The sequence below is a fragment of the Desmodus rotundus genome, chromosome 5 (assembly GCF_022682495.2).
Source record: "Desmodus rotundus isolate HL8 chromosome 5, HLdesRot8A.1, whole genome shotgun sequence".
Taxonomy (NCBI): Eukaryota; Metazoa; Chordata; class Mammalia; order Chiroptera; family Phyllostomidae; genus Desmodus; species Desmodus rotundus.
Window position 1 is genome coordinate 6,852,327 of NC_071391.1, and position 26,782 is coordinate 6,879,108.

The following is a 26,782-nucleotide window of genomic DNA, read 5'->3' on the forward strand; positions in this document are numbered from 1 at the left end:
TATGGCTGAAGGACATCTCCGATCCTTTGGAATTACCTCTAGAAAACTCTATCTCCCTGAAAGGCCAAGTCTGCAAACACAGGAAAACTGATGGCACGTGGCTGGAGACCAGGCAGAGGGAGATAAGAGTAGCCAGACCCTCCAGGGCAGCACAGGCCTCGCCCAGGTTAGGAGGCAGGGTGGGAGCCCTAGCCCTGAAACCTCTGCACTAGGAGCTTGGCGGGCCCCTTGCTCTCTGTGCTGTAGCAGACATGTGAGATGCCAGGGCCCTGATCACTGTGGGGGAGGTCCAACAGGGAGAGAAAGAGGAAGAAATTCCTGAAATTCCTGCCAGAACAGAGCGGTGGAGCAAAGACAGAACCACACCAGGCAGTGTTGACTTTTATTTGAAACCAGAACACACACTATTGGGAGTTCATTTGTAATCTGTAATAGTAAAAATAAAGAGAGAGACAGAGAGAGAGACCAGAACCCAAAGGGCCGTGGGCAGTGGAGGGGAAGGGCTGGGGTGCTGGTCAGGCCACGTAGGGGAAGTGGAGCAGCAGCCCCTCGTGGGGCTTCAGGTTCAGATGCTCCAGCTCCACAGAGGTGCCCTCCTCACGGCCTGGCTGAGTGCTGAGCAGCACGTCAGCCCGGGCAGGCAGGCTGACACTGGTAGGCAGGCCGGACGTCCCCAACCTGGCAGCTTGGGCCACATCCCCAAAGTTGAGCACTACCAGGAAACGCTTATTCTGGTCCCACTGACGGAGGTAGCAGAAGAGGTCCGGCCCCGAGGAGAGGACGTGGAAGTCTCCATGCAGCAGGGCGCGCTCCTTACCCCGAAGGTCACTCAGCCCACGGAACAGGGTGAGGAGGGAGTTGGGGTCCTGGCTCTGACCCTGCAGACCATGAAGACAGAGCAGGAAGGGGTGGAGAACTCCCCTGGGTGCAAACCCCTGCAGGCCCCTGGGCGCCCTCTGTTGGCCAGGCCCCACCCCCCATGCCCTTACCTGCACTGTCAGGTTGGAGCTCACTGGCCCTGAGGAGTTGTCTGAGCTGGATCCATCCCACAGCATGACTGGCACCTTCATGGGCTGGAGAGCAGGGAACACAGGACATAGGGAAGCAGGACGCGGGGAAGGCTGGGCCCACGCCCCTCCTCCTCCTGTTCCCGCCCCTGGGACCCACACACTCTGCACTCACTCCCAACTCCCACTGGACAAGCAGCAGGGCGGGCTCCCACCTCAGGTCCCCTCAGCCTAGAGGGCTCTTCTCCCAGCCAGCCACAGGCTAGCCCTCCGCTGCCCTCTCGTCTCTGCTCTGTTGTCTCATTGGGCTTTCTGTGGCCACTCTTGTGAAATATAACCCCCAGCCCTGACTGATGTGGTTCAGTGTTGGGAGTTGTCCCATAAACCGAGGGGTCTCTGGCTTGAGTTCCATGAAGACACATGCCTGGGTTGCGGGATATGTCCCGTTCAGGGCCTGGGAGGCCACTGATGTCTCTCTCCCACTCTTTCTGCCTGCCTTCCCCTCCAAGAATAAGTAAAATCTTAAAAATAAATAAATAAGTAAATAAACAAAGAAACAACCGAGTGCCCATTCTCTAAGCCACAGGTGGCAAATCAAGGCCCTCCACCTCGTTTTCTCAGGCCCAGCACCTTGTTTCTACCCAGAGGCAGCACCACGGAGCTCCTCGCCCCTAGATAAGGGGTAGTTACATTTATACAGTCCTGAAATTACACTCGGCCCTTTGAAGGCAACTAGGAGGCTGACATGGCCCCTGGCGAAAATGAGTTTGACACCCCTGCTCTAAGCCCCTACCATTCACGAACACCTGGCCTCTTGACACCTGCTGACTGTCTCATCTCACCACCCCCAGTCCTCTGTGCACTGCGGAATCCTCCGTGCATGGCGCATGAGATTTTATTCAATCACACTGGGTGGAAGTAATGGATGATTGGTTCTGTAAATATCACTTGCAGGGTCACCTCTAAACCCATGACCAGAGCCAAGCGAGTGCACCATGGTTCCCCTGTCACAACACTTACTGCACGCACTTCTCTCACTCATCTGGCCCCCCATTGCACTATGAGAGCCTGCTGGGCAGTGAGCAAGTGAGTGAGTGAGTGAGTGAGTGAGTGAGTGAGTGAATGAGTGAGTGAGTGAATAAATGAATTAGTGAGTGAGTGAATGAGAGTGAATGAGTGAGTTAGTCAATGAGTGAGGGAGGGCGACCACACAGAACACCTACCAGGGCCCAGACACTGTATTTAAAGAAAGCATCACTGCATCCTAACTACCCTACAAGAAATGCAGTATCATGGAAGTGACAGAAGGGACATAGCAGGCAAAGCCACACCGCCACCAACTAGGTGAATGACTAGGCATCAAACACACCACCACCACCAGGTTCATGCCTGTCTGCCCAAACCCACAGAACCGCCGTGTTGGATAAACACGACCTCCCCCGACCTGTGCTGGGGAGGCAGCACCAAATACCTGTCCGGGAAGGGCTGCTGCCTTCAGGCCAATCTCATCCCCAAAGCTGAACACCGGGGTCCCCGGCAGGGTGAAGAGCAGCAGGTGGTAGAGTCGGAGGAGGTGAGCCGGCACAATGGAAGCCAGGTGCCCCGCCTGAGACAGCTGTAGGAAGGGGTGCACTGGTGAGCCCCAGAGCCCACGCTGCCCCCTGTCCTGACACCCCTTTCCTCCAGCACACGACCCGCCCCTGTCCCACCACTGTGGCACTCACACTCCAGCTGCACCAGCGATTGTCCGTGGCATTCAGATACCGGGCAACCAGCTCTTCTGTCTGCTTCCCAGTGAAGCCGGAGGCTGACAGGTACGAGCTGGTCAACAGCAGGTCCCTGCTCACTCCGAGCAGGCTCAGGATCTGCTGAAGACTAGACGACTCAGTCCCTGCAATCAGGAGCCTGCAGAGAGCAGAGCGGGGTCAGGGTTGGAACCAGACAAGAAAGGAAGAATAGACTAGGAACTGCCCCTACCCAGGGGCTCACACTCCACTGAGGGGTTCCCACAATGGAGCCAAGGTGGGGACAGAGGGCCTGGCACTCACCTATCCTCGCTGACATTCTTGGTGATGTTGTGCCAATCGGCCAAGTGTGATGTCGCGTCCTAGAAGACAAAAAGCGGAGTCAAGGACTACCAGGCCCTGGAGAGATCTGTGGCTCCCATCCAGGCTCTGCCTCTCACGTGCAAAGGGAACTCACCCACAGACTCTCCACGTCCCGAATCTGGAGCCCGTCCACGCCAGCCTGCAGCCAAAACTGCAGAGCCTCCTGTAGCGAGGAGGGGCGAAAGGAGCAGAGAAGGTATTACCGCTGTCATGCAAAGGCGCAGAAATTCCAGCCCACACGAAACCGTGCCTGCCACGCACTTCCCCGTGACCTTGGCAGAGCTCCTTGCATGAGAGCCCTGAATAGTCTCATGGTCCCACCTCTGTTATAAAGGTGCAGCCCTTGGTGGTCCGCAGCCATTCTAACCCACCACTGCTTCTCTTAGTGATACAGCGTTTCTCTCCTCTTCTCCTTCCCAATACAAGTAATGCCCAAGAGAGAAAGTGTGTTCACAAACATAACTTCATTCAATACTTAGCATGTATGGAACACTGGAATACCCCTTTCAGAGATGGGAAAAGCGTCTCAGAGAAGCAAGGAGGCAAGCCCAAGGCCCATTCAGAGAGCAGCAGAGGCAGGACTCAAATCTAGTCAAGATCCCCAGAGAAACGTACTGACTCCTCTCCCAGTGTCCTGATGCCTGGAGCTGCTGTAATGGCCAGTGGGAGCACAGCCAAGAAAGGAAGAGAAGCTTACAGCACACCCCCGGGGCAGTTTAAATGGAGGTTTGAAGAGAAGAGCCAGCTGTGCAGAACAGGCCCAGGCCCAAAGCCCTGGTGTTTGTGGGGCACAGAACCAAGGCCCATTCCCACTGCCTCAGTTTCCTCTTTTTCTCTCTGCACCCCTCTCCTCTCGTCTATTCTCATCCATCAGATCTACCACTGTTCATGTCACTACCACCTGATAATGTCCCTTATCAGTAAGTTTTAAAGGGTCCTCTAGCAATTTCCTAACTGATGAAATGGATGTCCCTGAGGGGCCTACGGAAATGCTGGGAATACAGAACTCTACCCCAGAATCGGGGCTGCCACCAGAGTGTCAGCCTGCCTCCACTTCTGTTCCACCCTCGGGGTTGCTCAGTGTCGCAGAACCCAGGCACTGGGGGCTGGGGTGACTCCCGCCCAGCCTGTGGGATGTGCAGTTTGAGCCTGTACCTTCCGGGAAGTCGGAGTAGAGAAACAAAGCTGCGGGGACCTCCAATCCCAGCCACACGGAGACCTCTGCACCTTGGTGTCCTCGCTGACAATTGTTAAGGATACAGAGGACAACATATACAAAATACTTGGCATGGTCTCAGACACACAGGAAGACCCCAGGGCTTATGATTTCAGACTGGGCTACACTTCAAAAAACACATCAAACAAGAGCTGGGAACAGAAATGGGAACCAGCTGGACTGACTCCCACTCACAAAGGGTTTCTCTCCCAAAGAAAAGAAACCCAGATTAACATCTAAGACACTCCCTTCCTGCCATGGTCACCAGCAGAGACTCAAAGAAGCAAGAAAAATGAGCAGTCAAAAGGGAACAGGCAACAACAACAGGGCTGCCTGCCTGGCCTGTGTGGAGGTGCACCTGCCTGGCCCCAGCAGGAAGGGCCCCGCAGCTGGGCAGCGGGGCTGGGATCACAGGGCTTGCTGTGCAAGGGCCCACCAAGACCCACCCCCACTGCCATCAGCATCGGCACACACTCACCCTCATCTTGCTGGCAACTGTGTCACTCTCACTGGGAAGGAACCACGAGTTCTGACCCCTGTAGTTGGGAGTGAGGTCCAGGATGACCCGGAGGCCTAGAACAATGAGGGAGGAGACAGTTGTGAGGAAGACTGTGGGGTGAGAAGGGAGGAAATCCACAAATCCAAGTCAGACCATTTCCTTTGCTCTACTTGGTGCAGAAACTTAGGGCTGAACCCTGATGGATCTCAGTCCATTGAAACAGAACAAGGAGGGGCCCTGAAATCTCTCAGGGCAGAAGGTCAATAGTGTTCATAGAAAGGCCAAGCTATGGGGCCCTGGGCTCCCCACCCCCAAACTGAATCTTTTTAAAAGTGAGACAAGATTTCATCTCAATTTGCTTTCCCCAAAGGATCCACTCTTTGCAAGGTTAAAAACCCCCGATTTAGTACAAACCCACATTCAAAAATAAGGGCACTGCAGCCCAGAGTGAAATGACTGCACAGCCAAGTCGAAAGTCTCTGAACCACCCCGCAAATCCACTTCAGTCTGAAGCCTAACAAAGCTCCTTTGCTCCTGCCCTGGGAAAGCTTACAGCCAGTCTGGAGCAAACCAGCCAAAAATGCTATCCTGACTTCCCTCTGTCCCCAACACCAAGCCCTTCCTAGCTGCTCCCTTGCCCACTCCAGGTCCCCCACCCTTTTTCTTGGCCGACTGCAGGAGATTGTCCAAATCTTCCTTGGAGCCAAAAGTGGGGTCGATCTGTTCCAAGTAGGTCCCATTGACGTCATCTTTCTGGTTCCTGTGAATTGGGCCCAGCACAAGGGCCTTCACCTTGAGGGTGCTCAGGTAAGGCAGATGCTCCTTCAGGCCTGAAGTAGAGAAGAGGGGGAGAGTGAGGCGGTGCTAGCGGCCCGTGGTGTTCAGGCCCCAGTGCTAAGTGGGAGGATGAGGCTGGATCACGGACTCAGAGGAGCTGATGCAAGCAGCCCACCAGATTGATTCAGAAACAGGCTGTGACTGGCTTTAGGCGCCGCGGGAGGAAGCTAGATGCTGAGTCAACTAGACGCGGGAAAGAGAGGGGGTGGGGAAAATTCTTCAAAGAAAGGAGGAGCTGCCTCTGGCGCTGCAGCTGCGGCTACTGGGTAGAGTGGAGACCGGTCCTAGTCTCCTGGGGGCCCGGTTCAGAGTCCATGACCAGTTAAACCAGGAACGAGGGGGATCGGTATAGGGGTACACCACGCTCACCAGCTAGGTTGCCCGCATCTTGGCCCTGGAATGCCTGAAGGTCGCCGATGCGGTACAGGGCGCCCTTATGCCACCAGCTCTGCTCAGGCAGCTCGCGGCAGCGTGGCGCCCGCACGATGATGACCACGGCGCCGGCCAGCATGCCGAGCCAGCCGACCCAGAAGAGCAGCAGCAGCGCCCAGCGGGTGCGCACCCAGCCGGGGCTGCCCGCCACCTTCAGCAGCTCTTCTTTAGACAGGCCCGTGAACTTGGCCGTCCCTGCCTCCGCTTCGTTGTCAGCCACCTTGATTTTCACCAGACCGTTCTTCTCCGTGCCGCCCGCCATGGCCGCTGACACGGCCGCCCCGGACGCGGCGTTCATCGGCTGCTTCTCGGGTTCCAGCTCGTTCAGCTCCACTTCCTTCATGTCCACCTCGGGGTCCTGGCTCATGGTGCCTGCGGAACCGGCGACACAACGCAGTCTGTGATGAGGTGGTGGCTGGACGCCTGTCCGGATCTCCTGGCCCCAAAAAGGTCTTCCTGCCTCCTGGTAGCTCCTGAAGCTCCTCTGACGCCTGACGCCGGGCAGCGGGACTACGGGAAATTGGAGCCGTAGCCCCGCCCCAGCCCGCCTACCCGCCCCCTCTCCATGTGCCCTTTAAGGTGGTACGTACAGAATTACTGTTTCTTGATAGTTCGGGTGAGCGGTGGACGGGTAATAGTGTCAAGAACTGTTGCGTGGTCCAGTTCCTCATCTCGAGCCCATGTACTCCCAAGGTGCCTTCGATTCGGACGCTAAGAAGCCACCATAGCACGGAGCCACCTTTAAGGTGGACAGAGTTCCTGGTTTTTCCCCACGCCCGGGGTCACTGCAGGTCACTCCAGCCACTGGAAAATAGGAGCAGATAGGGGACATCTAGCACCGTGGGGGTCCCAAGGCCCCTCCTCAGCGCCCACACCTCCGGCTGGTGACTCTCCCGACACCATCATCCCTATTTTCCCCTCGCCCAGGTCTCAGACTTCCTACTGCCTACTCTTCCCAACATCGCAAGGCCTAGTGTGGCTCAGACACAGCCAAACTCAGCTTCTGCCTTCTCCCCACCAGGCCTTGGCCTCTTAGGACAAGGAGGACAACTTGAGGAGGCCTCCACTTCCCACAGGGTTACTCCCACTCCTTCAAGGCTCATCTTGAGTGTAGTTTGGTTAATTCATCAGGCAGCCATTATATATGGAATGCCCACTGCAATACTTTGCTTTCTTCACTTCATTGAAATATCTCTAATCCAGTGTTTCCAAGACGTTTTATGGTGACTCTGTTTGGACAGGGAAGTGCTGACACTCCCCGCCTCCCCCGCCCCTCCCCCAGTTTCTGGCGCCAGGGTGTCCAGGCAGCTAGGAATTCCACATGCAGAAGAGCCTCATAGGCACCTCTGGACTGTAGCCAGCATTCCAGGGCTGGGGCTGTCTTAGAGGCAGCCATCTTCTTCCTACAACAGATCAGAGAATGCCATGGTCAGACCCTTCCCCACCTCTCAGGTCCTCCCACTGCTTATCCCCATCTTCCCAGGGTGCCAGGGTCCCCTTACCCCGCCCCCCCCATCATGTCACTATGACAGGCCTTGGAGGCAGCTGGTGCTGCAGAGGCCTTGAAGACCACTCACCATCCCTGCACCGAGGTCCTTGCATTCAGGCTAAGTGGGCAAAGACAAGGTTCATGTCAGCACCGTGAGGTGCCCACACTCTCAGGAACTTCTTGTTCCTGAGCAGTGCCAGCTGGGTTATTTTCAGAGAGGAGCTGATGGAAAGAAGTTCTTTCTCCCTCTCTCACCTGGGCTGGAAGCCAAGATGGCTGTGTATTTGGGAGAAAGCGGAAGCCAAGACCTGAAGAAAGAGCAGACAAGTAGTGGTGCCAAAGGAGAGCCAAAGGTGTGAAGGGCTCATCCTCCGCCATCCACCTCTTCATCCCCAAGCCTTTACCCTACCCCCATGCTGGGAGAGCAGAATGACTTTCGAGGCAGGCAAGTGGAAGGAGGTTGGAGTTCAGACGGAGTGTTCAATGATGATAAGAAGTCCAAGGTGCCCTGAACATGCAGTTAAGTGCCAACCAGAGGCTCTGCACAGACTTTATCCCCAGCATGAAAGCTCCGGGTTGAAAATGGTCAGGTCAGAAGCTCTCGTTCAGATTGTCCCACATGACACCCACAGGACAAGAACACAGTATTCACTCACAGCCCCAGTGGCTCTGGGGAGATAAAGGCAATCCCTTTTGCATGGGACAAAGAAGGTCCAATTATGACCCACCACACCTCCCACAACGACTACTCTCCAGCCACATCAGCCCTCAAGCACCTGCCAACCTCACAACACACTTGACTTCCTGAGGCCTCTGCATCTTTGTTCGCGCCATTCCCTCTATGTGTTTGCCCTTCCTATTCTCCACTCTGCTCCTATTCATTCAAGACGTAGCTCTGATGGCAGCTTTTCTCAACTCCCCCAAAGAATTACTTTCCATCCACTGTGCACCTACCTCTGCTCCAGTTTGTTTCAGTGTGTTTATTACATTTCCTTGCCTGAGTGTTGGTTTGCACGTCCAAAGACAAATAGCAAGGACCTTGTGCTCTTTGTCAATGGACCTCTTGCTCAGAGGGAGCATAGAACAGGTCTTGGTGGATAAGTGAGTGGATGGACTGTATCAATCAAACCCAATAACTAACTCCCTTAGACTCAATTCAACAAAAGTAGCAGTGAAGATAAAGAGATAAAAGTGAAAAGGAATTTAATGACACTGTACCTTACACAGAGGAAGCCATTCCTGCAGCAAAGAAGAAGACGTGTCACTGTTCACCACGGTGAAACTAAGTACCAAATCTGGGGGAGGGGGAGGACAGAAAAGCAACTTCAAGGGAGAGGGAGAGGCAGCTAGAGAGCCTCAGATCCTACAATGTATAAATATTGATAAATATAAAATTTAATATAAGAATGTGAAGTATATCATTTGACAAAGAGAACGGAGCCTTCAAGAGAAACTGAGACAAAGCAAAGCAGAGCAATTCAACGGTCCAGAGGCCGAGCCCTCCTCAGTACACCACACTCAGGTCGGCAGATGGAGGTGGGGAAATGCAGAGGCGCCAGGTGTACAGAGAAAGTTCTTCCGAATCCTGTGTTGCAAAAAGTCATGTTATGTTTCCCACCAGATGAGGATTACTTGATCTTGGCCAAAAGTTAAGGACATTATTTTCCCCCCAAAGTGTAAAAAAAAAAAAAAAAAAAGATTTGCAAAGATGGGAAGGATAGCTAGAAACTTAGGAGACCGTCCCCGTGCAACAGACCCTGCAACTCTGCCAAAGTCCAGGGCACTATTCCAAAACCCAGAAAGAAAGCATTCAGGCTCTGCCTCTAAAACACCCATCAGCCTTGAGCAGTTCAGCCGTTTGAAAAATAGATGCTGGATACACAAGAGAACGGCCAGTGGATTCTTGAAAGATTACATAACCACATTAGCAATCAGGAAAAATGTAAATTAAAATCATAAGAAAATATAATTTCACGTCCATCAGATTGGCAATATTAAAACCCCTGACTAACCCTGGACAGCTGGCTCAGTTGGTTAGGGCATCGTCCCCATACCAAGGTTGCAGGTTCAATCCCCAGTCAGGGCACATACAAGAAGCAACCAGTGAATGCATAAATAAGTGGAACAGCACATCTCTCTCTCTCTCTCTCACTCTTTCTCAAAATCAATTTTTTTTAAATCTGACTAACAAAGTGATGACAAGGATAAGAAATTGTATAAGTGGCAACCTACATTGAAACAACCACTCCAGGTGAGCCATGTCAGCAGCCGTAGCATTGAAAATACAATGCCATTGCCCCGCAGTGCCGCTCCGGCGTTCCTACTCCAGAGAAGCTCTCCCACATGTGCACAAGCGCAGCCAGAAGATTTCACTGCAGCCCTGCTAATGGGAGTAAAAATTTGGATGTCTGAAAAATGGCCTATCACTAGTGGACAAAGTAATTTGTAGAAAATTTCTGAAGAGAACACTATAAATGACTAAATCTTAAAGGCAGGCAAACATGCCAAAAATATAGTGCTAAAGAAAAAAGGTTCCCCTTACATTTTCTCCCCCAAACTGAAGGGTACAGTGGAATGCCAATAGTCTGCACTTTAACTCCCAGAGGGAGAACCGCACCATCCCTGGAGGTCCTGCAATATCAGGTTGGTTTGTGGGATGGGGTGGAGCGAGTCTCTTTTTAACCGCCCTGTGCAAAAATTCCACTTGATAGCGTCCTCAGGTGGATAATTTGTTAGCTGTTAAATGGTTACAACAGATATCATTCTTGAGCTTGGGCCGAAAACCAAAGAAACAACTTACAATTAAGGTTCCTACCTTGGCCCTGGCTAGTGCGGCTCAGTGGATTGAGCATCAGCCTGTGAACTGAAAAGTCACCACCAGGTCCCCAGTTGGGGGCGAAGTGGGGACATGCGAGAGGCAATGGGCAACTGATCGATGTTCCTCTCCCTTTCTTTCTCCCTCCTTTCCCTTCTCTCTAAAAATAAATAAATAATATCTTTTTTTAAAAAAAGATTCCTAGCAGGACTTGCTTCCATAAATTTTACTCAAGGCTACAAAAGCATCTTGAAAGCTGCTCCTTACAAAATTCTGACTTTCAATCCTCCCCCAAATCAGTCTAATCCTCCCCTTGGAGAATTTCCCAATGGTATATTCTGTTCTCAAATTGAATTTTGGCCATAGAAGTGTTGACACATCCCTACTCCTCTACTAATCCATGCAGTGCTTCCTGCTGCCAGGAGGGGGCAGAGGATTCCCTGAGAAAAATGCCTGAAAGCAGTTTGCATCCCCGAAGACAGCTATTTTCAACATTTTTCATCCCATGGCAGGCGTAAACTAATTACTAAAATTCTGTGACATACCAAAATATTTTTATGCCAATCTGACAAAAAAATAGCTATAATTTGGATTTATTCACACTGGATGGCTATTGTGTTGACTTGTCATTTTTTTATTTGACAATCTAAGGGAAAAGAGGTCAGTGCCCCTGACTAAATAGTCAAGTATTGCGTGTTTTTTCTTTTATTTTTAAAATATTTTTTATTTATTTTTAGGGAGAGGAGAAGGAAGGGAAAAAGAGAGGGAGAGAAACATTAACGCATGCATGAGAGATACATCAACTGGTTACCTCTCCCACGCCCCCAACTGCAGACCTGGCCCAAAACCCAGGCATGTGCACTGGGAATCGAACTGGCCACCCTCTTTTTCACAGGCCAGCGTTCAATCCACTGAGCCACACCAGCCAAGACGGAAAATGTCTTTCCAGGTTCCTGTGAAGAGCTAGACAACAATGAAAAAAGATTAAGAACAGTACCAGGGGATCATTTCCTTTGTTCCCTGCGTATTCACTTGCTCCCCGCCTGACTGTCACCTTGACAACAGTGGGCCATGAAGGCAGTGAAGCCAGGTGGTCAAAAGGGCAGGCACTGGAATCAGCCTGCCTGGATTTGCACCTTGGCTCTTATATTACTCAGCTGCACAACATCAAGCAAGTTACTTAACCTCTCTGGGTCTCAGGTTCCTGATATATGACATGACCTTTATACCTTCCTCCTAGGGCTGCATATTCATATTAAGTGAGGCTGTACAGAAGAGCACAAAGAGCTTCGTCAATGTTTATACGAAGTGCACGCACATTAGGTTGTTTACTACAAACGACTAATGATCTAATGCTGGCAGGTCTCAGTAACAAGTGTCTACAGGTGACTGGAACCATCCTGGTAATCAGGCGGGAGTTGTAGGCAGCCGTGCAAAAGCTTACACCTGGGGCCCCCTCCTCTCTATAAGGGGGTTAGTCATTGCACCTATCTCTTGGGATTTGGGAGGACTAATCAATTAATGCAGGGTGCTTAAAACTTTAGGTGCTCCTAATGTTAGCCTTACTACAAGCCGAAGTCCTGGCAAAATCGGACCGGACAGCCGGACACTGGTGGCCAATCGGGAAAAATCGGACCCTGTCGTAACGCTCAAGTGGAGCACCTACGGCCTGATTCACTTCCCCAAATGGTTCCACGCACGGGACCTCCAGCTGAGCTCGCCCCGGCCCGGGGCTCAGTACCTGAGGCACCTCCCGCGCTGGCACCCTGAGCAGCACGCCCGGATTGCGCGCTAGGCGGCTGGCGTGAAACCGAAACGACAACGGTCGAGGGTTCAGGGGGTTCGGGATCCAGGGAGGCAGACCCTGCACAGGGCTTTAGGGTGTGTGTAGGCAAGGAGAGCTCAGGGAAGAGTGTGGGGTCAGGTGGCTGTGACCCAAACACAGCATCAGTCCAGGATCCGCGAGAAGCCGCCCGGGACCTTAACGCTCCCACACGCGACAGGCGGTAGAGACCCTCCCGCAGCGCCAAAAGTGTCTGCTTACTGCCCTAAGGCGCAGGCGCGCCTCATTCGCGCCGTTCGGGTCGCGGGAACACCGGCCTAGTCTCGGAGTTTCTACCCACAATTCCCCAGGCTCACATGCGCTCTCCTCCTGCGCATGCGCCTTCCACAGTCCCACCCTCAAATCCCGTGGGCCTCTGCGAAATGGTATTTAAGCGTCTGGCTGGGCACTACACGTCCCGTTTTTTTGCTGCTCTCGGTAAGGGTGCTTTGTGTTTCAGTATCCCCAGGCCGCGTACTCGTGGTGTCCTTTAGGCCGTCCTCATGGTTGCACCCGTCTGAGGGTGAGGCACTGGGCCGGCGCGACTGTGACCTCCAGGCCTGCAGCGGCTCCAGGGCTTTGGGAAGGACAAAATGGCTGTGGCGGGCGGTGCCGGCGGCCCTCTCTGTGATGAGAACCTTTTCACAGACCTGTACTGAAATCCGTGAGGATAAGAAACTCTGAGACTGGCCTTGCACAGCCGGTGCAGCCATTGTTTCGGAGAACAAAGCGCTTGCTAAATACTCCAGGGCTGACCTAAGGTCTTGTCTGCAGGCTTCGGGCGCACGTTTGAACGCTAAGGAGCCGGAAACAGGACTCTGGTTGGAGTAAGTGTTGAAAGCTATCCTTTAAGACTGTTCTCCGTGCTTGAGTGTCGGCCAGCCCTAAGGGAGGTGCTACGGGGATGATACAAACTGAACTCTCTCTCTCTGATGGATTAGTGGAGAACTGTACATTCTGAGTAGCACCGTCCGTCGCAGATGTTTGGAGGGTTTTTTTTGTTTGGGTGTTTTTAGCTGTGAAGCGTTCATGGCGCTAATATGAGACAAGCTGTAAGGTATAAAACTTAAGTCAAGGGTTCTCTTCGTTGTTTTTTTATTCAGATACGGTTCAGTTCAGAAGAGCTTACAGGTTGGGAGATGGCACAGGACCGGTCCCCGTGCAAGTCATTGATGACAGGGGGTATGCTCCAGGTGGGTAACCAATGATTATGCAGTTGCGGGTAGGGGGACCCGTCCAGTTGGGCTGGCCACTCCATGATGAACATAAAATGGCAAGCATATGACTGAGCTTAAAAGTGACGTCATCTTACGCTGCTGAGAAGTGAGCCGGGAGTATTCAAGGGTCTGTGAGTGGCTCTTCCTGGGTACCTGCAATGCCTCCTTTTTCTGTCCCTAGCATCGCCTCATCAATCCTGAGGAGTTCAGCCGCTTCCCAGGGTGACTGCAGGTAATTGTTCAAATGAGGGATTGGGTGTCATCTCTCCAGCGGTCCCCACAGCCAGGAGAGCAAAGTGTCGATGGAGCAGTGTCTCCTTCCAGCTTGTTTCTCTTGGAATGATTTTCTTGGGGAGGGAGAGAACCACCCAGTAGTACAATTGGTTTTTGAGGGTGTGATTTTCCCCTCGCCCACGTGGCACTGTCAGATGATTTGAATTGTTATGCTGATACTCCGTGAGGTGTGACAGGTAATAGCATGTTAGAGTTCTGATGGCAGTTTTCTGTTACATGAAGAAATCTTCACCCGTTCTATTTTAAAGTAATCGCTTGCTCCTTGTTTACAGATTGTCCTGATGATATATTCACTTATCTTAATGGTGAGTAGCTTCTCCCCATACTGAGGTAAATTAACACATGTGAACCCATTATCCAAAGGATAATTTAGTAACATGGGTTTTTTCTGTTGCCAGAGCCCTGATTGACCCATACAGCTTTCTGGTTTTTCTTGTTCTTACAGTGATTTTTATTGCTCTCTTGCCTCCCCTAGATGCACACTGATCTGCCCAGGGTTGAACTCGGAAAGAGTTGGAAGTGGTGAGTATCTGTAACTTGGTTGTAGCTTGCTCCAGAGTCCAGTGCCAGTGAGGAGAACAGGCACCCTGTCTTACCCCGGTCTAGCCCCAGAGCCCGTAATGGTGAACCCACTGGGGCTGGCCGGGAGGGAGGATGAGAATTCGTTCCGTAGGAACTGTCTGAGGTAGACAAATGCCTGTGGATAGCATTTGCTTAGCTTTTCTCGGGGCTGTCCATTAACCGTGGCTATGAATAGCTTCAGCTGTGTTAGATATTTTACTAATTACACGTGATTTTGTTTAGGAGCGACTGGATCCTGTATACTACTGAAAAGCCTGCGAGGTTAAAAAGGTTGGTTGATTAATGCCAGGCTTGTGCCCCCCAGTAGTCGGTTTCTGTGATGAATCAAACTAGCTCACTCTGATTTACATAATGAAAACATTTGAACACCTGAGAAACTGGAGAAGACAGTAGTGGAGGGGGTACCTTGTTAAGGAGTTTATTAACCACAGCTTTGTCTTTCCCTAGGCACTGTTACCAGTAATCTGCTCATCTACTCAAAGGTGAGTGGTTTCCATGTGTGTTGGTGCGAGCAGCATGCTGGGTAGAAAGATGCCTCTTTAGGCCTATATACATGATGACTTACATGGAATCTCGTTCGGCTGATGACTTGCTGTTGAGACTCGGAAATCTGATTTTCTAGGAACTGGCTGAGGCGGGAACAATGTTCAGTGCCGGAAGTTACACAGTGCCCACTCAGTCTTGTTTATTTCAGGTCCAGCACCTTCTCTGGGAGCCGAAGAATGATTGGAGGTAAATCTCTTTGCAACACTTGCAGTCTGTGGCTGATGTCTACAATTTGTCGCCGTTGTGTGTGTGTCATGCTTTTTGGGTCACTCACCAGTGATGAGTTCAGTACCGCCCCAGTCTGATCATTGTGACTGAAAGGTATTTTCTGAGCTGTGAGCTTGCCTTGGAGTGAAAATTGATGATGGAAGGTAATTGAGTAGGCTGTACAGCCAATAGGAAGTTCTTTAGAGAACTACCTAGTTCTATAAAACGTGTGTCGAAACCTTACATACCCTATACAGGTGTGTGTTCCCCCCAAACAACAGGGGTTCCTAGGGCTGGTTGGGAGACTTAATTTCCAATCATTCTTTTGCAGGGAATGTGTAAGCCATATCTCTGCTCAACTTCATGCTGAAGTTAGAGGTGAGTAAATTCAGATGCAAAGTGTGGGCCAAGCTGAAATTTCCCAGTGATGAAACATTCACATGTCTTACCTCCTGTTCTAGCCCCAGAGCCTGTAAAGGTGAACCCACTGGGGCTGGCTGGGGGAGAAGAGGAAAGTTTGTTCCAGAAGGAACTGTCTGAGGGGGTCATACGGATTTCTAAATATGGGAAAGGGAAGAATAAATCACTTAACTGAAAATTTGTTCCTTCTCCAGGTCTAAAGAAAGAACAGATGTATATAATGGTAGGTATGTGCTCATGTATTGGTATTTAGTAGTTAAAGTGCTGACATAGTAAACAGAAAGCTCCTAGAGTTATAAATTGGTTTAAATGTTAGCTCCTTGTAAACTCACACAGTGCATATTCTTTCCCATCCAGTAAGAAAACTCACTTTTCTTTTTGTCTGTAGGGTGCCACCTCTTCCAAAACATCAACAAAGGAATTTTCAAGGAATTTCTTGTATGTTCTGGTGTTCGTATTTGCGCATAATCGTTTTGGTCTTTATGAATAACAGATTTAACCTTCACTGTGATTGGTGTGTTTGGTGGGTCTGGTTTATCTACACAGGGAGCGGTTTTTTACGGTGTCTAGTAGGAGTGCTCAGGTGAATATTTCTTCAGTGATTAATAGGCATTGAACATCCGTCTTGATCTCCATAAACTGAGCAAATGCAAGTGACTACTTGAGAAATTAGTCTCATCCAAATGGGTTGCTTGTCCTCACACATAACCAATGTTTTCAAGTATTTTCCCTTGCTCTTTCTTTTTAATTAGAAGGAGAGGGAGGGAGAGAAACATTGATCAGGTGGTACCTCTTGCCTATGCCCTGATCAGGGACCAAACCCACAGCCTAGGCATATGCCCCGACCAGATATTAAACCAGTGACCTTTGGCTTTGCAGGATGATGCCCAACCACCTGAGCTACATCAGTTGTTGGGAACGTTTCTCTGCTTTGCCCCTGGGCAAGCTGGCTTTGGTTTGGGGGGTGAAGGGCAGAGGTACACAGCATGGGGAGGGTAGTATGGGTGTGTATGCACCATGAGGTGCTTGGTCGGTGATTGGTTAACATGCACACTGGCCCCCACCCTACCTGGCACTTCTGACAGTTGTCAGATAAGAACCATCCTTATATTTCCCAATACTTGACAGTGGATACCAAACTATGAACTCGGGGCTTCTTAAAATTTAGGATATAGTCACCTCTCTATCCTGGGGCATTGGTTCCAGGCTCCACATGGATATTAGAATCCAAGGATGATCGATACTCTTACCTAAAGTGGTGTATTTGCACCCTGGCTGGTGTGGCAAAGTGGACTGAGTGCCAGCCTGTGAACTGGAAGGTCACCAGTTTGATTCCCAGTCAGGACATGTACCCTGGGTTTTCATGCCCTGGTTGCTGTGCGAGAGGCAGCCAAGGGATGTATCTCGCACATTGATGTTTCTCTCCCTTGCTCTCTCAAATTTAAAAAAGTGTAATTGCATGTGACCTAAGCACAACCTGCTTCAAATCATCTCTGGAAGATGCTGTGTAAGTTGTTACGGGAATGATAAGTTCTGTGTTTGGTATAGATGCAACTACCACAGATGTAGTTCTGTAGTACATATCAGCAACAATTAAGCTTTTTTTTAAAAGCTTCCATCTGGGGTTCAGCCTGCTCTACCCAGAGCAGCACACTGAGGACCAACGAAAAGGAGTCAAAACTGCTGGAACCCCTTCCCTATGAATTCATGGCAAAAGTGTAAAAAAATAAAAGACCTGTACTGATTTAAAAAAAAAAAAAAGTTTCCATGTGCAATTGGTTTAGTCTGTATATGGAACCCGCAGACAGAAGTCCAACTATGCATTTTCGTGTCAATATAAAAAGGCAACTTAAAGAAGATACTGTTTTTCTTCATTAAGTGGCAGCCCGCACAGATTTGAAAGTTGTGCACAGTAATATAGCCATGGGAATGGTAGAGCTGGTCCTGACAGTGGGTCTAATGAGAAAGGACCCCGGCCAGGATGGGGTTGGTGGTGGGGAACAGCAGGGAGGAAAGGCCCTGCAGGCAGTGGAAGGACCCACAGGGAGACTGATCTGGTAACCAGGGAAGATGACCCACAGGCCAGATGCCAGCCACTATGTACAACGACCTCATCTCATCCTCTTCCCCAACCGAGGCAGGTGCCACAAGCATCCTTGGATAAGAGGGAATGGAGGCAAGGAACAGATGAATTGCCCATTGTCACAGAATAGGGGAGGAGAGGGTCAGTTGTCAGTCCCAGGCATATAACCATCACACCAGGCTATTAGCTCTGGGAATCTGAAGACTACTGTAACCCCAGATCTGGGAAATGCAGCAGGGAGGTTATGGAACCAAAGCTAGACCTGATTTTCTTTGTCATTGTGGAGCGCCGCCTCAATATAAAGGAATGGACAAAGGGCCTCCCAGGGAGCACATGTATTTCCAAGTTCTTGGGAAGCCCTCACTATCAGCTTCCTGTGCCCATTCAGGACAAGGCGGGTGGGGGGCAGTAGGATGAGAGTGCAGGAGCCATTCCCCTCTTGCCTTTGCTTCAGAGGCGGAACAGGGCTACTGCTCAATGTTCCCAGCTGGAGATCTGCCCACCTAGAGATCTCTGCTGTGCTCCGGGCTGCTCCTACTCTGTACCCTGGCCAGAGGGACTGCAGCCTGCTCCACCCAGGGCTGTGGCTTGCCCCAGGTTAGGTCTTGCAGAATTTGGGGAAGGATGAGATTGAAAGAAACTGAATTTTGCTTTTGCCCTTGTATTAGTTTTTTTTTATTGCTGTTGTAACAAATACCATGAACTTGGTAGCTTAAAACAAGACAAATGGAAATCAGAAATCCAAAATGGATCTCAATGGGCTAACATCAAGCTGTGTCAGCGGGGCCACACTCCCTTCTGGAGGCTTCAAGGGCAATTCATTTGCTTGGCTTTCCCAGCTTCTAGAGGCCACCAGGCATGACCCTCTGCCATCTTCAGTTAGCAATGGCCTATCAAATCTCTTCTAATGCTGCATCACTCTGATACTGAGTCTGATGCCTCCTCCTGCTCCTGAGGGCCTTGTGATGATACCAGTGGGCCCACCAGATAACCCAGGACAATCTCAAAAGCCTTAACCATTCCTGTAAAGTACCTTTTTCCATGTAAGGTAACACATTCTAAGGTTGTAAGAATTCTGGGGGGCATCATTATGCAGACCACACTCTTAATTTAGCCCCTCCCTGAACACTGGGTTTTGTTGCTTCTGGATTATCAAAAACTTTGCTAGTTATATTAGTGAGAATGGAAGTTATTACTGCTGGAAGGTTCTCAGCCATGTGTGTACCTTTGACACGGAATCCAGGCCTCTACTTCCAGCCCAGCTGCAGGGGGCGCTTCAGTTAATGAGGTTTCCAACAGGACATACCACATTTATATGAATATAGTTTCCAAGGAAACGACCTCAAGTCCCTTCTCAGAAGGGGCCTGATATGTAATCCCTTTCATACAGCCGTGCTTTGAGCCTATAGAACTGCCCATTCAGATTGAACCTACACTGGCCTCACCCCCCTCTCCCCCACCGCTGGATCCTGATTTAAGAATCAGAACCTCTGAAATGTCTTAGGGTAGGTTTTCCCGTTGAAGGCTGCCCAGGAAGATGTAAGTGGGGGTCATGGGAGTGGGTGGATGTGACACGTCAGCGGGGGGAACACAGGAAAGAGCCAGATGTCAGGAGAATTCAGTCCTAAAGGCCAACCTTCGATGTGTCCTCACTGCTCATAAACACCCACTACGCGCGTGACCACTTCCCCACTTAACAGAGGAGAGAGGAGCCTACGCCACCTAAGTCAGACACTGGCGAGCAAGCAGTTTGGACCCCAAAGCCTGTGCTCCCGGACCGCGGCCGCTCCAAAGGTGTCCCGCAGAGGGCACACCGCCACCCGCTGCACCATCAACCCACTGACGGAGACCACCATCCAGCCGTCCCGCGGCTCCGAAAAAGCTTTGCAGGGCGGGAGATTGGAGCCACAGTCTCGGGGGCGGGGGGGGAGGGGAGACCACGTGGCCATTGAAATCAGGACTTGTATATAGACCAATCCTAAAAAACGTTCAAAACTGGAGGGGCGGGTTTATGCAAAACATACCAAAGAGTGGGCAGATAGGAAAAGCAGTAAAGAACCCTATTTTAAGGTCTGCTTCCAAAACCATGCTATTATTTTGAAATAAGAATAATAAGAATTGAGAATAGGAAAATTACATACTGGAAAATAATCCAGTCATTAGGCCATTAAAGTCGCCACAATCGCAAAAGCTACAGGCCTGGTAAGCCCGGCCCAGAAAGGACCCTAAAAGCATCGCTTCTCGGCCTTTTGGCTAAGATCAAGTGTAGTATCTGTTCTTATCAGTTTAATATCTGATACGTCCTCTATCCGAGGACAATATATTAAATGGATTTTTGGAGTTAGGAGATGGAATAGGGGCTTGTTCCGTCCACTCCACGCATCGACCTGGTATTGCAGTGTTTCCAGGAACGGTGCACCCCTTTTTGGGGGGACTTATTATGGTCATAAAATTAGATTATTGTCTTTAGAGTGTTTGTGTTTCCTCATTGAAGTCTTTTTATTAGCATTGTTTTTATTATTACGCATGGAACTGCGTGAGAGAAGTAGGTGTGTAATTTGGTTGGTTTCTGGTTGCTACGGACTGAAAAACGTAAGCAAGGTTGAATGGAACGTTACTGTGAAGTTTCAGCTACGGGAAACCCATGAAGTAGTTTTTAGGAAAAAAAGAAAACCAAAATGGTTACACGAAAGAGGAAGTTTTATCGCATGTTTGAGTTGTAGTCTACACGGTTTTTGTTAAATTTTCTAGTTTGAACTTTTTATCTTCACCGAACCTCAGCGTAGGAAAATGAAAGGGAAAACCTATTCCCATCCTTCCGAAACAAAGATCTGTTTTAAAATCGTTGGTTTCGTTTTCCCCGTCTTTCTTAGTCTTGCGTCTTTTACATTCGAATTTGAAACCATGCGCCACAGTAGTGATTTCAATAGTATTCTGTACAGAAAAGAAAAAAGCCATGATGCTTTGGAGCAGGGAGACTGGTTCGACGCGGCACCGCGGTCCACTCAGGATGTTTCACTCTAAGTTAGAATTGGTTAAGTTATTCATCAGATCCCTAAGAACGCCTCTGCCTTTCGTTTTCGTACTGTGAAACCAGTGGGAGCAGGCGGCAGGGAGGCAGTTTCCCGGCACCTTAAACCCCTAGGCACCGCCTTGGTCCGGATCCCACTCCGCGCTGCCTGGTGACGCGAGTGCGGCGCCGGAAGTGCGGCTGTGGGCTGCCCGGCTCCGTTATGGCGGCTGCAGGGGCACGCTGGAACCATGTGTGGGTTGGCACCGAGACTGGGATCCTTAAAGGTGGGTGGCAGGATCGGGTGTCGGGAAGTGGCGAGGTCGCCAGCTCGCGACCCCGGTGCGACTGACACCCGCGTCCTGCAGGGGTGAACCTTCAGCGCAAACAGGCGGTGAACTTCACGGCGGCGGGACAGCCGCGGCGCGAGGAGGCGGTGAGCGCCCTGTGCTGGGCCGCCGGCGGTGAGACACAGGTGAGCAGCCGCTGGCTGGGCTGGAGCTGGGGGGCCGGTAGCCTCGCTCTCCTAGCCATCCTGTTCTCTGCCCGCAGATCCTGGTGGGCTGTGCCGACAGGACAGTGAAGCACTTCAGCACCGAGGAGGGCACATTCCAGGGCCAGAGGCACTGTCCCGGAGGGGAGGGCACGTTTCGAGGCCTCGCCCAGGTCGACAGGTAAGACCGAGACCCTCGATGAACGCTTAGGATGACCGTTGAGGCTCACACAGGACGGCCAAATAATGGTGACCAACCCTTAGGTGGACACGGTCCTGGTCTGGGCGACAGGGACCTGTGTCCAGTGTTCTTTCATTCATGCCTATAACAAGCATTTATGAACACCTACTGAGTTACATGCATTCAGCGAAATGCAAGGGCTGCAGGTAAACCAGACACACATACGGTACCTACCTTCATAGAGTTTGCATCCTCGAGGAATTTTCTCCTGGTTCCAAAGACTTTTGAGTGACCCTGAGCACTCAATCGTTTAGAGGATGTTTTTAAATGGGGACTGACAACCACCAACAAGGTGATGAAGCTCCCAAAGTAAAGGACAGGAGGAAAGTGCTAGTGGTTCCATTACTGGTATAACTTTCTTCCGCGGATGAAGAGAGGAGGTTGTGAACAGGCCATGTAGGTTTGCTGGTGATAATTCTGACCTCTTGCGGAGCGGGTAAGACGTTTGAGTAGGCCTTGAAGAATTGTTAGAATTTTGACAGGTGGAGAAAGGGGTAAGGGCTCTATGGAAAGAGGCTACTGCCTGAGCAGAGGCCAAGGATTGGTGTCAGACTGCAGGGTACCTTTCAGGGAAGATAAATAGCATTTGGGGGTTGACGCTGAGGAAGCATTTTACTACAAGATGGGCAAGGTGGGGTGGGATTAATTGTAAAGGGCTTTAGGTGCCAGGCTGAGAGATTCGCACTTTGTTTTGTAGGTGGTGGGGAGTTACTGGTTTTTGAGGAGGCAGTGCTGTGGTCAGAGCTGTGAGCCTGTAGGAGGATGGAGGATGAATTGGAGAGAGAGCAGTTAGAAGACCATAGAAGACCATAGCTGAGGCAAGTGATACAGGCGCAGAACCAAGGTGGCGACGGTGGGCAAATGTGAGAAAGAGCATAGGCTCCGGCTGTACAGCTGCTGTGGAGAGACTGGTTTGGGCTTCTTGGGAGGGGTTCTTTGAGGGAGAGATTGACATTTAGCACCTAGAACCCAGATCAGGGAACTCAAGAAGCTGGTGTTCAACTTTGGCCAAACCCTAAACCCAGACCAATCCCATTTCAGTCCTTTCAGTTACTGATTCTGACCCCTGGTGACTGACTGAAGATGCAGAAGTGCCTGTAGGGCCACATGTAGCTGTGGGATACAAAGTCACTGCTTTGGAGTATCACAGACTTGATTTCTGGTTCTGACATTTGCTGAGTGGGCTAACTGCTTAGAGCTTCGGTTTCCTCACTTATGAAACTGGTAAACATTCACTCTGTTGAAGAAATTAAATAATAGGCTCTGACTGGGTGGTTTAGTTGGTTATACTGTCGTCCCTAATAAGTCAAGGTTGTGGGTTCGATTCCCCCCGCAGGACACATACAAGAATCAACCAATGAATGCATAAATGAGTGAAACAATAAATTGATGTCTTTTTCTCTCTCTCTGTTTCTCTAAAAATCAATAAATAAAATTTTAAAAAATAAATTAGATAGCCCTGGCTGGTGTAGCTCAGTGGATTGAGCACTGGACTATGAACCAAAGGGTTGCCAGTTCAGTTCCCAGTCAGGGCACATGCCTGGGTTGCAGGCTAGGTCCCCAGTTGGGGGCACTCAAGAGGCAACCACACATTGATGTTTCTCTCCCCTTCTTTCTCCCTCCCTTCCTCTCTCTAAAAATAAATAAATAAAATCTTTTAAAAAAAAAAATAAATAAATAAATAAATAAATTAGATAATAGACACTGAAGCCAGAAACTGTCAAACCCTCCCAAGACTCAAGTTACCTGGAGGCTTTCCTAGGAAGAGGGCTGGCAACACTTTCACCTTTTTTTTAGCCTAACTCTATCCTGTCCTTTCTCTGCCTGCAGCACCCTCATCACATGTGTGGATTCTGGGATTCTCCGGGTCTGGGGTGACAATGACAAGGAGACATCTTCCGACCCAGTGAGGCTCCCCTACCCTGATCCTGATGGTTGTGGGAAGGCGGGAGCCACGGGAAGATTTGAACGAGGGCATTGGGCAAGGAGAGTTAGGGACCGTGGAACTGACGCTTGTTTCCCATTTCATCTCGTTCTTTCCAGCTCCTGGAACTAAGGGTGGGCCCTGGGGTGTGTAGGATGCGCCAGGACCCAGTGCACCCCCATGTAGTTGCCACAGGTGGGAAAGAGAATGCTTTAAAGGTGTGGGACCTGCAGGGGTCTGAGGAGCCTGTGTTCAGAGCCAAGAACGTGAGTGACGGGTAGGGAGGGGCTCGGTTTGGGGTCCAGGGAGGCGGGGTCACTGATCATGAGTCAGAGACCAGGTGGGCTTTAGGCGTTGATGATGGAGGTCTGAAGGAAGGGGCACCCTGAGCTGCCCATAACCCTGTCCCCCTTCTACCCTCCCCACCAGGTAAGGAATGACTGGCTTGACCTACGAGTTCCCATCTGGGACCAGGACATACAGTTCCTCCCTGAATCACAGAAGCTTGTCACCTGTACAGGGTACCACCAGGTGAGACATCACCCCACCCCTGCCACCTACTGGGCTTCAGCAACCTCCTACGGAAACAGCTTTCCTGTGTAGGCTCTGTCCCCATCCTTTGTCACAGGGGCCTCTCTCACCACCTTTCTGTCCCCAAACTCTCAGAGGAGGAAGCACTCCCCAATCTATGCCTGCCCCATAACCATCTTTTACTGCGTTCCAGTGTGGAGTTTCGTGAACCGTGACTCTTCTTCTTCCTCCCAACTAGGAGAGAGGAGAGAAGGGGGCAGTCCCTTTAACAGTAGAGTCACAGGGCGCAAGTGTCAAGAGAGGACGCTGGGCTCCATGTCCAGCGCACTGGGTCTCTGGCCCTCATGCAGCCTCTGATTTGCTTCAGGACCCAGGCTTGACTCCTCTCTGGCCTCAGCTCCTCAGCTTTGTAGAAAGGGCCCAACTGGGGAGCTCAGGCAGGACTGGGTCACTGTATCTGCTGTTTCATTTGCTCCTGAATATTGAAGTCTGATGTTGGTGATATGCTTCTGCTCGAAGCACACGGGGGCTTACTCTCTCCTCCCTTGTTCAGGCTAAACCTCTGTGCTTAAAATTAAGAACCCTCAACAATGGGACTGACTTGCTCTTCCACCCCAGGATGGGAGTGGGGGGGTTATGGAATGGTAGAATATGCAGGCCATGGGGATGCTGCCGCTTCTTAACCTGGGGGGCCGCTCCCCTCAGCCCTGTCCATTTATGCTCCTAAGAAGCTCTCCCCCAACCCCAACACTCAGGAGAAGAGGGGTGCATTTCAAATGAGAAAGTCTCTGTTAAGACTGGGTCATAAACAGGAAAGCAGTACATGAAATGTGGGGAAGCCACAGGGGGGGCTTTGTGGGGTGAGGGTACACTTGTGATTCCTCAGTCTTTTTCCAGGTCCGTGTCTATGACCCAGCCTCCCCCCAGCGCCGGCCAGTCCTAGAGGCCACCTATGGGGAGTACCCACTGACGGCTATGACCCTCACTCCTGGGAGCAAGTGAGTGTTTACAGGGCAGCGTGAGGTCCGGAAGGACTCCTGGAGGCTCCTGCTGACCTCACCTACCCCTGGTCTCCTCCTCAGTTCAGTGATTGTGGGGAACACTCACGGGCAGCTAGCAGAAATCGACCTTCGGCAAGGTAGTGGACTGGGGAGCCCTGGGGGAGGGAGAGGGCGGGATTCCCTCTGAGGCAGTAGTGGGGTGATGGACCCCCTACTTAGGTGTCAGATTGCTGGGGTTCAGAGTGTGGATTCAAAAGCTTTATGACCTTGGGCAAATTACTTTAACTCCCTGTGCCTTAGTTCCTTCACCTGTGAAATGGAGATGTAATGGTAACTCAGCGTGATGTTGAGGATGAAGTAGTGAAATATAGTGATTTGACCAGTAAACACTTGGGTCTTGCTGTTGGATGGCCAGCTGGTGCTGATGCCTGCCCCCTTCGCCAGGGCGCCTATTGGGCTGTCTGAAGGGGCTGGCAGGCAGTGTCCGAGGGTTGCAGTGCCACCCTTCAAAGCCGCTACTAGCCTCCTGTGGCCTGGACAGAATCTTGAGGGTACATAGGATCCGGAATCCACGGGGTCTGGAGCACAAGGTGAGAGCCTGCTGCCTCCTGTGCCCCCCATTCCTGTTTCGGTATATTTCAGCATGTTTGGCTCCTTAAGGCCCCACATCTTTTGCAGGTTTATCTCAAGTCTCAACTGAACTGCCTTCTCCTGTCAAGCAGGGATAACTGGGAGGTAAGCAGTTGGGTCTGGGAAGGTGGGAACCAAGGGCATAAGATTTGAGGATTTATTTCCCTGTGTGGAGAAAAAGGAAGCAGCTGGAACGCAGACCTGGAACTCTCCGTCTCTCTGCCACATCACCAATTTTCCTGAGGAGTGTTAATAGTTATAGTCCTGCCAGGGTTACTGCCATGGGTGACAAAGGAACATGGAAGGGGGTTGTTTCCCAGAGCAGGCAGTAAAAGTGGTGGTACTTGGAAAGATTATTTCCCAGTTCAAGTCTCCTTCCCTGCGGGTCTGTTACTGTATCCCTGACTCCTAATCTTTTCCCCACTCACCAGGATGAACCCCAAGAACCTGAAGAGCCCAGTAAGTTATCCCCAGGAGACACAGAAGCAGATGAACTTTGGGCTTCTTTGGAGGCAGCTGCCAAGCGGAAGCTCCCTGATTTGGAGCAGACCCCAGGGGCTTTCCAAACCAGACGGAAAAAGAAGAAGCGGCCTGGCTCCACCAGCCCCTGAAAAGCCTGAGCTCATTTTGTAAATAAACAGCTGACACCATCATGACCCTGAGCCTTTTGTGATGGGAGAAATGAAAAGGGTGGCTGCTCTCTGAGCTGGGGCGGCGGGGTATCTGACGTCACAAAAGCCTGGTGGGAGCCAGGTGCGCTGGAGGGGTGGCACCGAGTGCTGGGCTGCGTGGGCCATGGGCTGCTGCCAAGACAAGGACTTTAACACCGGTGGGCGGGCCCAGGAGGCCGAATCGGAAGAAGTCGGGGAAGGTGGGAACACAGATACACCTGGGGTGCCCGGGGAATGGGAAGGGGGGAGGTGGGAACATAGATACAAACATCTGGGGTCCCGGGGAATGGCAGAGGGGGAAGGCCCAGGAGGTTGGGTGGGGGGAGGGGATAGCGGCGCTCAGCGGCCTCGTCACCCTCGCAGGCACCGAAGGGGCCGATGTGGACTCGCGGGACCGCCGCAATCCCAAGTCTAACGAAAGCCTTTTGATCACCGTGCTGTGGCGACGGCTATCCATGTTCAGCCGTCGGGGCTCGCGGTCAAAGAGGCAATCAGGCCAGAGTCAACGGCATGGGAACAGCCCGGAGGGAATCCGGGAGGAGCCGGAGAAGGGGTAATCCCAGCCCTACTCTCAGTCCTCCCTAGCGTCCAGAGAATAAAGTTTCTAACGTGTACCTGCCAGAGCGTTTCTGCCTCTCGCCACTCTGCCTGCACTCGTCGCTAGCACCAGCGGGCCAGCGGCCTCTTTAAGGTTCCTTCCCTGAGGC

At 51.2% G+C, this 26,782-nt stretch overlaps 3 protein-coding genes, 1 long non-coding RNA gene and 9 other non-coding genes across 15 annotated transcripts; 12 read left to right on the top strand and 1 right to left on the bottom strand.

The window, feature by feature from the left end:
• Nucleotides 1-368: 368 nt before the first annotated feature.
• LOC112317268 (amino acid transporter heavy chain SLC3A2) lies at nt 369-6,471 on the bottom strand. Its single transcript, XM_024574355.4, has 9 exons — nt 6,037-6,471; nt 5,487-5,660; nt 4,810-4,904; nt 3,210-3,278; nt 3,056-3,114; nt 2,732-2,912; nt 2,479-2,622; nt 990-1,073; nt 369-878 (listed from the first exon to the last, which is right to left on the bottom strand). Exons 1-9 carry the CDS (start codon nt 6,464-6,466, stop codon nt 516-518), a joined length of 1,599 nt encoding a protein of 532 aa, XP_024430123.2. The 5' UTR covers nt 6,467-6,471; the 3' UTR covers nt 369-515.
• Nucleotides 6,472-12,584: 6,113 nt separating this feature from the next.
• LOC112317197 (uncharacterized) lies at nt 12,585-17,094 on the top strand. 2 transcript variants are annotated; one of them, XR_008426881.2, is made up of 11 exons: nt 12,585-12,663; nt 13,000-13,052; nt 13,329-13,418; nt 13,624-13,674; nt 14,009-14,258; nt 14,541-14,588; nt 14,766-14,800; nt 15,013-15,050; nt 15,403-15,449; nt 15,686-15,714; nt 15,880-17,094. It is a non-coding gene; the product is annotated as an uncharacterized lncRNA (long non-coding RNA). The 2 variants fall into 2 exon arrangements; XR_008426880.2 differs by having other exon boundaries at nt 12,626-13,052.
• Nucleotides 13,122-13,191, top strand: LOC112317476 (small nucleolar RNA SNORD26). The gene has a single exon (XR_002976107.1). It is a non-coding gene; the product is annotated as a small nucleolar RNA SNORD26 (small nucleolar RNA).
• Nucleotides 13,477-13,550, top strand: LOC112317473 (small nucleolar RNA SNORD27). Its single transcript, XR_002976104.1, has one exon. It is a non-coding gene; the product is annotated as a small nucleolar RNA SNORD27 (small nucleolar RNA).
• LOC112317470 (small nucleolar RNA SNORD28) lies at nt 13,866-13,940 on the top strand. The gene has a single exon (XR_002976102.1). It is a non-coding gene; the product is annotated as a small nucleolar RNA SNORD28 (small nucleolar RNA).
• On the top strand, nt 14,301-14,425 carry LOC112317483 (small nucleolar RNA SNORD22). Its single transcript, XR_002976114.2, has one exon. It is a non-coding gene; the product is annotated as a small nucleolar RNA SNORD22 (small nucleolar RNA).
• On the top strand, nt 14,630-14,696 carry LOC112317468 (small nucleolar RNA SNORD29). Its single transcript, XR_002976100.1, has one exon. It is a non-coding gene; the product is annotated as a small nucleolar RNA SNORD29 (small nucleolar RNA).
• Nucleotides 14,868-14,937, top strand: LOC112317477 (small nucleolar RNA SNORD30). Its single transcript, XR_002976108.1, has one exon. It is a non-coding gene; the product is annotated as a small nucleolar RNA SNORD30 (small nucleolar RNA).
• Nucleotides 15,134-15,202, top strand: LOC112317479 (small nucleolar RNA SNORD31). The gene has a single exon (XR_002976110.1). It is a non-coding gene; the product is annotated as a small nucleolar RNA SNORD31 (small nucleolar RNA).
• Nucleotides 15,491-15,616, top strand: LOC112317481 (small nucleolar RNA SNORD22). The gene has a single exon (XR_002976112.1). It is a non-coding gene; the product is annotated as a small nucleolar RNA SNORD22 (small nucleolar RNA).
• Nucleotides 17,095-19,807: 2,713 nt separating the features above from the next.
• LOC112317496 (U2 spliceosomal RNA) lies at nt 19,808-19,998 on the top strand. Its single transcript, XR_002976124.2, has one exon. It is a non-coding gene; the product is annotated as a U2 spliceosomal RNA (small nuclear RNA).
• Nucleotides 19,999-20,731: 733 nt separating this feature from the next.
• Nucleotides 20,732-26,060, top strand: WDR74 (WD repeat domain 74). 2 transcript variants are annotated; one of them, XM_024574111.3, is made up of 11 exons: nt 20,732-20,871; nt 20,953-21,059; nt 21,137-21,258; nt 23,149-23,224; nt 23,362-23,508; nt 23,672-23,773; nt 24,671-24,771; nt 24,856-24,911; nt 25,219-25,364; nt 25,453-25,509; nt 25,836-26,060. In XM_024574111.3, exons 1-11 carry the CDS (start codon nt 20,808-20,810, stop codon nt 26,013-26,015), a joined length of 1,158 nt encoding a protein of 385 aa, XP_024429879.2. In that variant the 5' UTR covers nt 20,732-20,807; the 3' UTR covers nt 26,016-26,060. The 2 variants fall into 2 exon arrangements, with proteins under 2 accessions (XP_024429879.2, XP_045039457.2); XM_045183522.3 differs by lacking the exons at nt 20,732-20,871; nt 20,953-21,059; nt 21,137-21,258 and adding an exon at nt 22,066-22,136.
• On the top strand, nt 26,055-26,760 carry TEX54 (testis expressed 54). The gene is made up of 2 exons (XM_045183523.2): nt 26,055-26,298; nt 26,369-26,760. Exons 1-2 carry the CDS (start codon nt 26,200-26,202, stop codon nt 26,630-26,632), a joined length of 363 nt encoding a protein of 120 aa, XP_045039458.1. The 5' UTR covers nt 26,055-26,199; the 3' UTR covers nt 26,633-26,760.
• The last annotated feature ends 22 nt before the right edge of the window (nt 26,761-26,782 follow it).